Source organism: Polyodon spathula, chromosome 6 (genome assembly GCF_017654505.1).
Source record: "Polyodon spathula isolate WHYD16114869_AA chromosome 6, ASM1765450v1, whole genome shotgun sequence".
Taxonomy (NCBI): domain Eukaryota; kingdom Metazoa; phylum Chordata; class Actinopteri; order Acipenseriformes; family Polyodontidae; genus Polyodon; species Polyodon spathula.
This window is the reverse complement of record NC_054539.1, coordinates 20,526,166-20,537,456: the sequence shown is the minus strand read 5'-3', so window position 1 is coordinate 20,537,456 and position 11,291 is coordinate 20,526,166. Positions and strand designations below refer to the sequence as shown.

Sequence of the window (11,291 nt, the reverse complement as noted above, 5' to 3'; positions counted from 1 at the left end):
GTTGTTGATTGATAAAATGGTAGCCATATTAGTCCAGAGATTATAGAGAAAGAGAAGGAGACATACCTTTTATTGGACTAACTAAACAAAAAATTATCACCAACTTGTCAAAACCTCAAAGGTCTTTTCAGGTAAAAGTAGGAAAGAGAGATTGATGTTTACATCCAATATTCTGCCTTGGTGTTGCCGACAGTTTCCCAGACTTGCAGATAAAACAGCTGCCTTATTGGTTGTGAATTCAACATTTAGTTTACATTATATCTAGCCTTGCCGAAATATTTCGTCTGCTGTAATTGCAGCAAAAAATCCACAAGATGCCCAGATACGGGATTGAATTGTCTAACTGATGTGGGAGCCGATCTGTTCAGGTCAAAAATGTCATTCGCAATCTTTTCAAGACTCGTTGGTATCGCTCAGCAAGATTGGCGCTGATTTGGGAAAGGCTAAACGACAACACGCTGAGGATTTTTTATATATTTTATTATGATTGTTGTAAGTGTATTATTAGGGATAAATTCTAATAGTTTCCTATTTGAATACACAGGATCCACAATTTTTGTGTATTCGATTACCCAAACTCTAGTCCCTGCTCTTAAGCTCTCACGAAACATGCAAACAATGTTCAAGATGAGATTTACTTGTTCAATGCTCTATTTCCTTTTGTTTAGTACTTAATAAAAATTCAGAACTCCACGAGCAGCAATGGCACAGTGCATGTCTCTTCCAATTAAAGCAATAGTAGCATAAAAGGCTAAACACACTCCACAGCATTTTATCGCTGTTTATGGCAGCCAATTCGCAGTGATTTTTTGTAGTCACACGAGTGTTTTTCTCTTCTTCAAATGTCCACTGGAACGTCTGATTCTAGCAGTGCTTGTTTATAAGCAGCACAATAAAATATCTTGATATGCAATAAACAAAAAATAAGAGAAAGTTGAAGCAAAACACCTACTATCATATATAAACTTCAGCAGAATTACCAATAGGTTGAACAGAAATTCCCTCTACTCACTTTCATGGTACAAATACTGTACTGTAACTGCCATTCACTCTCTGCAGGCTTTTTGAGTTGTTTTGTTCTTGTTTGAACTTAAGTAAATGCATCTGCTTTCAGTAAACCCTGCAGCTCAGAAATGACAAACTGCAGTTTGAAGTATTGTGATTTAATGGAATTAGATCAAATTGGCTACCTCTACCTTTATTTTAAATACGGGTAGGCTATTTTTTTTTTTCTTCTGTCTGTTGTGTGTATCAGGTATATGCAAATCAGTGGTATTTTATGGATGTGAACCCACATTCTTCTACTTTGTTCTCTTCAAAGCTACAACAATGAAGGAGCCTGCACCCAATCCACATTGCCTCCAAATGTTGAAGGACTCTGGAAATCGCAGCGTTTTTTGTCCAGAAATCAAACATGTCGATTAATTTTTTTGCCTCGATTACGCTCATGTGTGAAAGTTAGTACTCAATTCCATAGGTTCAATTTTTTTTTTTAAACTAAAAACACAGAATAAATGCTATAGTGTGACCTTTATGCTGCGCAAATAATCATTTTTGCTGTATTCAAAATAAAATATCATATAGCAACTGTAGCAGGAGGAGATCTGTGCTGACTCTGCCGACGTGTTCACAGTACTGCAGGAAGAGGGCGGCAGTCGTCCAACAACCACCTGTGAGTCATGGCAGTGAAACGGGGAGGTGGGAAAGTGGGTGTGTGGTCTTTCCCCCTCTCTGAATGGCTGAGAGGCGAGTCTTGGGAGATTGCTAGCCCTATAAAAAAAAATGCTCTGCTGTTGCCAGTCGGAGAGAACGGAACAGAGGTTCAGAGCGACAGTGAGGACGGGGAACCCTTGGGCAGACCACTTAAAAGTATAGCTGAGCAGGCTAGTTAGCCGGCAGTGTAGGACGGTGATCCGGGTCGCACGGGCAGCGGCGACCGGGATATTGCTGCAGAGTGCAGCACCTTTTCTTTGTAGTTTTGTTACTGTTTTATTTTTCCTGTTTCTTTGTGCCTTCGATTTTTGTAGTATTGTTTCGAAGCACCTGCAAGGGCGCTGGTATTGTGTACTTGGTATGCCCGTGGTTCTGTTTACCATCGTTGGTAAATCAGACCACGGACCCACAGCGCCATCTGCGGGCTAAAAAGAAATAAGGCACCCTTCAAAATAAAACTGGGCACCTGTGTGGTGTTTTCAAGTACGCCTGCCTGTCTCCTGGTCAGTGAATTACCCACAACCCTTCCACAGCAACCTAAATATTCTACATCTGTTTAATTTTAAGAAATAATATCTTACAAAATAATCTGTAGTGTGCAAATATTGTAACCTGGTTAAAAGAAACAAAATGGATTCCAGTAGTACCAATTACAACTTGCCATTAAGTCCTGACCTCAGATGAATCCAAGTCAAGTTACTTTGTTTATTCAATAACCTGTAAATAATTCAAAACAAGTAACATACGGTTTACTTTTAATGGTCAGTGCACATGTTGACATTACTATCCCTTCCAATTCCAAGTATACTGCTTTTTCTTATCGGTGCTACCCCTTTGCCATAGTTCCGTAGCAGAACCTCCAAAATAGTAGGTGCTATGGCCAAATAGTAGCAGTTGGCATCTCTGCACTGACCCATCCTGAATTAGGATTATTCTAATTCAGTTGTGGTGTTGCTGTGACTACATGGTAACAGCTCAGTTGCGGGTTTGCTTGTGAAAAAATTTGTATGTTTGTACACATTCATTTTCAAATATATAGTTTTTTCCATTTTCTGACAAGCAGAAAAATGTGTGCATGTTAAATGGCTGAAGTAAAATATATTCAAAGACTTTGGTTAGCCACTTTTTCTTTTGAGACATTGACCCCCTTCGGTTACTGTACAGTTAGAAACATACTGAAAATAAAAACCATCATGAAAAACATGCAAATATATTGGGCCAAATAAAATTGCATCTGGGGCAGTAAAAACACTAGCTCAGTGGCCCAAAGTGCCAGTAGTTAAAAGTCTAAACATACAGCCCTGCAGCCTGTGGCTCTGACATTGGAGGAAACTATTGGCATTTTATGATCTAAATGAAAAAACGTATAGCATATTTGGATCTAGTAAAAAAAAAAAAAAAAAACTGGGTAGTTTCCAGCACTGTGCACCAGTCCCGTTGTTAACCCAGTGTAGACTTTTAGTTCTAAAATATCAAGTGGCACTATTTCTCAATCTTTAAAACTCAAGCTTTAATGAAATGTATAATACCCTTTTTGACACAACAGAAAGGATCAAATAAAAAAAAAAAAAAAAAAAAAAAAAAAAAAACTGGGTAGTTTCCAGCACTGTGCACCAGTCCCGTTGTTAACCCAGTGTAGACTTTTAGTTCTAAAATATCAAGTGGCACTATTTCTCAATCTTTAAAACTCAAGCTTTAATGAAATGTATAATACCCTTTTTGACACAACAGAAAGGATCAAATAAAAAAAAAAAAAAAAAAAAAAACTGGGTAGTTTCCAGCACTGTGCACCAGTCCCGTTGTTAACCCAGTGTAGACTTTTAGTTCTAAAATATCAAGTGGCACTATTTCTCAATCTTTAAAACTCAAGCTTTAATGAAATGTATAATACCCTTTTTGACACAACAGAAAGGATCAAATAAAAAAAAAAAAAAAAAAAAAAACCAACACTACAATCTACTGAAATAACCTAATGAAATGAAATTACAGCATGAACTCCCACAAAATAAAAAAAACACTAACGGACAAAGATGAGAAAATGCCCATCGTACCAAGAAAAAACTTCGACAAGCATGCTGATAATTAGAAGACATTCCTCAGTGAATACTGTTTTGCAAATAATCTGCTGTATTTAAGCACACCATACTGTAATGGCAAATAGCTTTGTAAAAGAAAGCAGTTAGTATTCTCATAAAATGTCATCAGCTGTTGGGCAAGACTATAATCTTAATAATCCTTTCATATCTTTGTATTCTGCATGGGAGATTTTACATGAAAAACAAAAAGCTCCTTGGTGTTTAAGACAAGCCTTTTCTGTGGATTCAAATAGAACTTGTGTGTTTCCTTAGGAGCACTTTTAAATAATCTGTTAATTTAACCAGGCCCCTTTAAAACCAAAACCTGAAAAAAACAAAAAAAACAAGTTCTTGTCGTATTTCACCAATAAAATGTTTTGGTAAGGAAGCTTGCAGCGGCATTCAGCCAACTTCCATTGGCATCCTGTTTTGCTCCAGTTCGTGAAACTGCTTTGCCAACCTCTTTTTCTGGACTCTCATCTTCAGGCAGATAATCTGGTAAATTGGAATTTTCCTGAACTTCTGTATTTGTAGTGTTAAGTGCAATTAAGATCTACAAAACAAAACAAAGAATAAGACCAATGTGATCAAATGAAACACAAAGTTAATTTTATGTTTATCCTTTTTTTTTTTTTTTTTTTTTACCTCTTCTCCAGTTTCATTTTTCACGACCTGTTGTGCCTTTAATACTTTAGTAGCTGCGATAGCTGATGCCAGTGACTAAAAAAGAAAAAAAAAAAAAAAAAAAAAAAAAAAAAGCATGGAAAGGTTTGTCAAAAACACATTTTATTGCATTAAATTTGAACTATAAGCATTTAACAGGTATCAGAATAATCATAATCAGAATAATCATGTTTCAGAAATCAGAATCAGATATCAGAATAATCACGTCTCACAATAAACTCAATACACAAAACAGTACCTCTTGCACAAAATCTTCAACTAAAGTATTTTTGGTTTTTGGTTTGACATGTTGCCATTCATATACACAAACATTGTGTATTTGATTTTCAAGTGCCATTTAAAAAAAAATACATATATAATTTATTTTGAATTGATCAAAATGACTGCAGCGCTTAAAAGAGCGTGGCCGTTATACAAGAGCAATCATTATTAACAATACCAAGATTTTCAAAAGCTGCAAAATTTTATTACATGATATCATTTATTTTCTGTAATAGGGTAGCCTACCTGTATGTAGCAGCGTGTGTGGCCAACCTACTTTGACTACAGTACATTTATCGGTGACAGTTACCGAGAGCCTATTAGGTTAAAGTTGGAAGGTCAGGGGAGTACTGTGTCAGCGAATCAGGAGTGTGTATTAGTTGTTAAGGGGTGGGACAATGCAGGTGTGGCAGTTACAGACAAGAGTGTGACGTAGATGTTTATCTGCACCAAAAATTACCTCAGAATACCAGCTTGATTTCTGTAAAAACTCAATATATCCTACTCGTTTTTGTTTTTTTTTCCCCTCACGTAACTTGCTTGTTTGTAATTTCTCTGCAAAAGAAACCAAAACTAAATCTTCTCATAGATAGTAAGTACATTGTTTTTATTTGTACGGGATTGAGTACAGGAATTACAAATGAAATAAAAACAAAACAAAACATAACCACCTATAAGAACTACAGAAAAACTGCTGTTCTGTAGGTAGTTTATCTTGGATTTTCTTTCAGAACTGTACTACCATAAAAAAAATCTGCTTACTATGTAATTAGTTTGTAATTTACGTGCTAGATTGAGGCTCCCATCTCTTCGGGGGCGTTACATGTACAGTCAATGTTGCGTGTTTATTTATTTATTGTGTGTGTGTTTTTTTAGTAGAAAAACAAAAAAACCTTAATGTTTCTTTATTTGAGGGTGGCCTCTATTATAAAGCTGATATATGATTGTAGCATCAATACAAGGAAGTCTTTAATTTGAGGGCTGTGTACTGCGGTGTGTGTCTATATATATATATATATATATATATATATATATATATATATATACACACACACACACACACACACACACACACACACACACACACACACAAGGGGGAAAAAGCTTTTGAGATATATAAAAATTATACACTAAAAATACAAAACAGAAAGATCATAACTGGATAAGTCTCCACCCCCCTGAGTTAATACTTGGTGGAAGTACCATTGGCAGTAATTACAGCTGTGAGAATGTTGGGATAGGTCTCTACCAACTTTGCACACCTAGATTTGGCAATATATGACCATTCTTCTTTACAAACTGTTCAAGCTCTGTCAAGTTCCTTGGGGAGCGTTGATGGACAGCAATCTTCAAGTCATGCCACAAATTTTCAATTGGATTTAGGTTGGGGCTCTGACTGGGCCACTCAAGGACATTTACCTTTTTGTTCCTCAGCCAGTCCAGTGTAGCTTTGGCTGTGTGCTTTGGGTCGTTGTCATGCTGAAAGGTGAACTTCCGTCCCAGTTTCAGCTTTGTGTAATGGCTTCCTTCTTGCCACCCTACCATACAGGCCAGATTTGTGGAGTGCTTGGGATATTGTTGTCACATGCACACTTTGACCAATTAAAAGCCTGTAGCTCTTGCAAAGTTGCCATTGGCCTCTTGATAGTCTCTCTGATCAATCTCCTTCTTGCTCGGTCATCCAGTTTGGAGGGATGGCCTGATCTAGGCAGGGTCTTGGTGGTGCCATACACCTTCCACTTCTTAATAATCGTCTTGACTGTGCTCCAAGGGATATTCAAGGCCTTTCATATTTTTTTTATACCCATCCCCTGATCTGTGCCTTTCAACAACTTTGTCCCGGAGTTCTTTTGAAAGCACCTTGGTGCTCATCGTTGAGTCTTTGCTTTGAAATGTACTACCCAGCAGAAGAAACCTACAGGAACTGCTGAATTTATCATGAAGTCATGTGAATCACTACAATTTAACACAGGCGGAGGCCAATTGGTGTGCGATTTTGAAGGTGATTGGTTACACCTGCGCTAACTTAAGAATTATATTACAAGGCGGTGAACACTTATCCAACCAAGCTATTTCAGTTTTTATTTTGTGTTGGAAAACATGGATCTAGAATTGACTAGCAGTTTGCTACACATGTCGACTGGCAGAGCTATACTGGTGTTTTTTTTCTAAAAAGAGACAAATATTGCAGATAGCAGACTGTTTGGTTCAAATTGCATGTACTGCTAACAATTGATAGAGCCCTTGCGTCTACAAGCTTCTCGCCCAGCATTGACTGCAAGCTATAACAGTGCTGTGGACCAGAAGGAACCAGGCTCTAAGACTTTTGGAATGCAAAGCATAAAGGGTCTAAAAGGCTCCAAGGGACTGCCGTTGGACCCAAAGGTTCTCAGGGAGAATACGAGATAATGCCACTGGACTCAAAGGATCTCAAGCAATAAGGAGAAATATGAACAAGAAAGATGACAAAAACTAGATGTATGGACCTTTTGGGGCACCACAAACACATATAGACACGCACACACACTAAATTAAATACATACAGTATATGGTAACAGAATAATGTGTTGTACCTTTGCTATTGGTTAAATGTCAGAGAAAGAGGAGGTGGACCATCTGTACAGAGGGGCATTTAATGTCATGCAAAAATTGTAAGGACCAGTATTCTGTTTGTCCTGTACCTGGGACCAGACTCCCTGCATATTTCAATAAACCTAACAACTAATTGAAGAAAAGGACTCTGTGCATTTTCTTGAATCTACTTTCTCGCCATCCTTTTTTTTTTTTTTTTTTTTTTTTTTTTACATCATTTTTAATTAACTTTTTACAAATTTCTAGAATATTTTCTTCACTTGTGGGGTAGGATGTGTAGATAAATGAAAAAAACAACATTTTAATTTCAGGCTATAAGGCAACAAAAGGTGAACATTTTGAAAGGGGGTGTAGACTTTCTATAGGCACTGTGTGTGTCTATATATAAGAAAAAGAAAGAAAGAAAGAAAGAAAGATTAAGACACATCAACTTATAAATCAAAGTGTTAGAAAATGGTTGATTTCATTTCTTACCTCTGTTGCCAGATCAGAACGAATCCGCACAGTACATCTCTTGAGAGCCATTTGGAACGTAAAGCTGATTACTCCCTTAACTTTCAACAAAGCTTCTTCACAAAGACCTCTGTTATCCTGCAAATGGGCAGAAAAACAAAACAGGCTAAAGAAAAAGCAATCAGGTTTTAAAGTTAGTTTAATTTATTTACTAGTTTAATTTATTTTAGCCACACTTCTAATATCAAAAGGTTACCAGTAGAAAATTGAAATCATAAGAAGGAAAACTATCTTACTGTGTTATCCAATCCTTGGATTTCAAGAGTGACAGACTTAGCCTTCTTGTTTGAACTGTTAATAAAAAACTGTGACTTTGCTTTTCTTCTCGGTGCTTCTGGAGTCCCGACAGCTACGTTGTTAACAGGGGAATTTAATACGTTGTATACATCCTTTGCTAACACACCGATTTCTTCATTGATTTCACCCCTACAAAACACATGGTAAGTCAGCTACTGCATTAACACAGAGGTTCTTGTTAGTATTGAACAGACAGGGAGCAGGAACTTTGGTATTTGTTAAACAAACATGTTTTTCTACTGTATCTACTAACAGCTGGTGGAAGAAAATTAAACATGTTAACTACAATGTGTGTAGGGCAGTTCCTGAGATTACATGAGAAATGTTAACCCGGTCCAACACTATTTTAACATCTAGGCAAATTAATAAGTCAATAAGATCAAAGGCGGAAGCTTTTACTGGATTTTGGACTATCAGAGGCTTTTAAAACCATTATATTTTCAACAGTGTAAATGCTCTCTTGTGTTCTTCCAGTTTTCTTGATACTATGTTTTTTTTTCGCCTACATCTTTTCCATGAATATGGTCATTTTAAAATTGTGCATGAATACAGGAGGCTGAGTGGTCCAGTGGTTAAAAAAAAAAAAAAAGGGCTGCAATCAGGAGGTCCCTGGTTCAAATCCAAGCTCACTTACTGATCCACTGCGACCCTGAGCAAGTCATTTAACCTCCTTGTGCTCAGTCTTTTGGTTGAGAATTTGTTGTAAGTGACTGATGCATAGTTCACACACCCCACCCTAGTCTCTGTAAGTCGCCTTAGGTAAAGGTGTCTACAAATAATACTTATTCAGAGGTTAGACACTTTGCCAAGTTTATTTACTTAGAATAACTTACTGCTCCATTAGATGCTCCAAGCTCACCATCATTCCAAGCTCATGTTTCATTATCGCTATGTTTGAAGGACATTCTGCTAGATACCGAAGAGCCTAAGTTTGAGACAGCAATAAAGGCATATTAAAAATAAAAAACTGCTGGTATATCGAAACTCTTAATTAGCAGCACATGAGCTATTTTAAAACAATAATTTCAGTCTGGTGTACAACTAAAATAGTATTTATTCAGCACTGAATGGGGTCCGTCCATAATCATGTACTTGTCTTCAATACTAATTACCGATAGTTGTGATTCCCTGCCAGTCTATAGTGGATTTTGACAATTTACTACCATTTTAAATAATGTAGCTTTATTGCCACTACACCACACTGAGGCAAACAGTCATTCTCGTGCTGCAGAAGGTTATAATTTACATTTTCAAAAAGGGGAGTTGTGTATAATTTTGGTGACATTTTACAGGGTAACTATAAAATTGATGAGCGAGATAGACCTACAAGACTAACAGTTAAAAAAAAAAAAAAAAAAAAAAAAAAAAAAACCTAAAATGAACCCTCCTATTTATTGGCTTAACCTTATGGTATGAATTACCAAAGCCAAATAACAAATACAGTGCATTCACTACCTGTAATGTAGAGAACAGCACTTGTGAATCTTGATGATCCAAGAACAAAACCAGACCAGGAAGGCACCCTTGATCCTGAACAATAGCTTCTCTATTTTGAGGTTCTGAAGCCAAGTCTCTCAGCTGGGTCACGACAGACAATGCGTCCATCATCTATAAGCCTATCTGTGAAAAACTCTTACTGTAAAAAAAAAAAAAAGAAAAAAAAATTAAAACAACAACATGCAAGTCGATATAAAATGATTGCACAGACAACCATGTGAAAACAAACACGTACAGGTATTTGTAGGGGATTGAGAATACTGTACAGTTGACATGTCTTTCTATTTCATTAAAATATAATTCTGTTGCGAAATCAGTTTGCAAAGGTAACAATGTCTGCAAACCCTTATTGTACATAGCATCTTTAAAATACAGTAATATTACATAACCTCGGAGGAAAAAAAACGATTTCTCACTGTGTAGATGAAATAGAATGCCCTGTCTGCAGCATTTTTTTTTTTTTTTGTGAGTGAGCGAGTTGAGTGAGTCTAAACACAAAAAGCAAAACGACTCGCCCTGGTCAAAAAAAAAAAAAAAAAAAAAAAAATCTATGGCTCGTTATTTGCCTTCTGTTGTCTTTTTGTTATTAATGTTGGTTTGTTTTTTACTGTTTAGACGTTGTTGTATGATTTAAATGCTCTGTAATAACACCGTAAACATATCTTATTTGGGAAGCTTACATTAACAACTGTAACACTACCATTATAAAACAAGCCAAATAAAATCAAGCCGCACCCCCCATATCCAGAATGAAAATATTAACATAAAACAAATATCACATAAGATAAAATTACCGCAAAACACTCTGACGTTATTGTAAATTATTCTGAAAACAAAACATAAGCCTTATTTAAACGTGCTCACTAAACTACAAAATCCATTTCTCAACAACGGGTTTCATGATTTAAAATTAATATGCATAAGTTTTAACGACTGCTCACAAGACAGGGCAAAATGCAACTACCAGAAAACCACGAAACACATCATTATACGGTATTTTTTTTTAAAGTACAGTGCCTTTGTTTGCACCTGCAGCGCAGCTGAATTGTTCTAGTTAGTGTACCTCTGATGATGATGATGATGATGATGATGATGATGGTAGCACAAAAACACTGTTCACGCAGGCCTTCCTTTTATTCTGTGTGTATCCTTGCTTTTTGTCGTGATAGTAAATTGATGAATGATGCAACTCGGAGTTTCAACGGAGGCCTGTAGTCAGTGTAATCAAATTGCACATTTAAAAACACACGGTTAATTTACGTTTCTACAGACATGCTGCAGTTTAAGTCAGAAAGCCACAAAAATCGAACGATTTAAATTTAGATACGGTAATCATGTTACATTTGAATAGATTTAAAAAACAAAAACCTATTGACCCCGTTCGAACCGGCGCTATCGATTCATCTATCTCCCTTTTTTGGGGGGGAAATTGAACCAAGGTATGCCGGGTACCCGCAATATAATTACTATTTGATCCAATGAAGTTTACTGAATGTCTGATGATAACCATTCTCAGATACTAACTTTCTGTACAATATATTATGAATCTCGATGTTATGATTCTTACCGCAAATAACGCTCCCCCAATTCTACCCGAAAGCAAAATCCAAATATTCGCACGTCGCCCTCTGATTGGTCACTAGTTCTTCCACTTCATGA

General features: G+C 36.5%; 1 protein-coding gene across 2 annotated transcripts; it reads right to left on the bottom strand.

Annotated features, from left to right (window-relative positions):
• Positions 1-3,107: 3,107 nt before the first annotated feature.
• Positions 3,108-11,274, bottom strand: armc1l (armadillo repeat containing 1, like). Of its 2 annotated transcripts, XM_041252466.1 has the most exons (8): positions 11,200-11,274; positions 10,696-10,841; positions 9,591-9,771; positions 8,969-9,060; positions 8,075-8,264; positions 7,800-7,916; positions 4,434-4,508; positions 3,108-4,341 (listed from the first exon to the last, which is right to left on the bottom strand). In XM_041252466.1, the coding sequence occupies exons 3-8, from the start codon at positions 9,741-9,743 to the stop codon at positions 4,150-4,152; spliced, it is 819 nt and encodes a 272-aa protein (XP_041108400.1). In that variant the 5' UTR covers positions 9,744-9,771; positions 10,696-10,841; positions 11,200-11,274; the 3' UTR covers positions 3,108-4,149. The 2 variants fall into 2 exon arrangements, with proteins under 2 accessions (XP_041108400.1, XP_041108401.1); XM_041252467.1 differs by lacking the exon at positions 11,200-11,274 and having other exon boundaries at positions 10,696-11,190.
• Between the last annotated feature and the right edge of the window lie 17 nt (positions 11,275-11,291).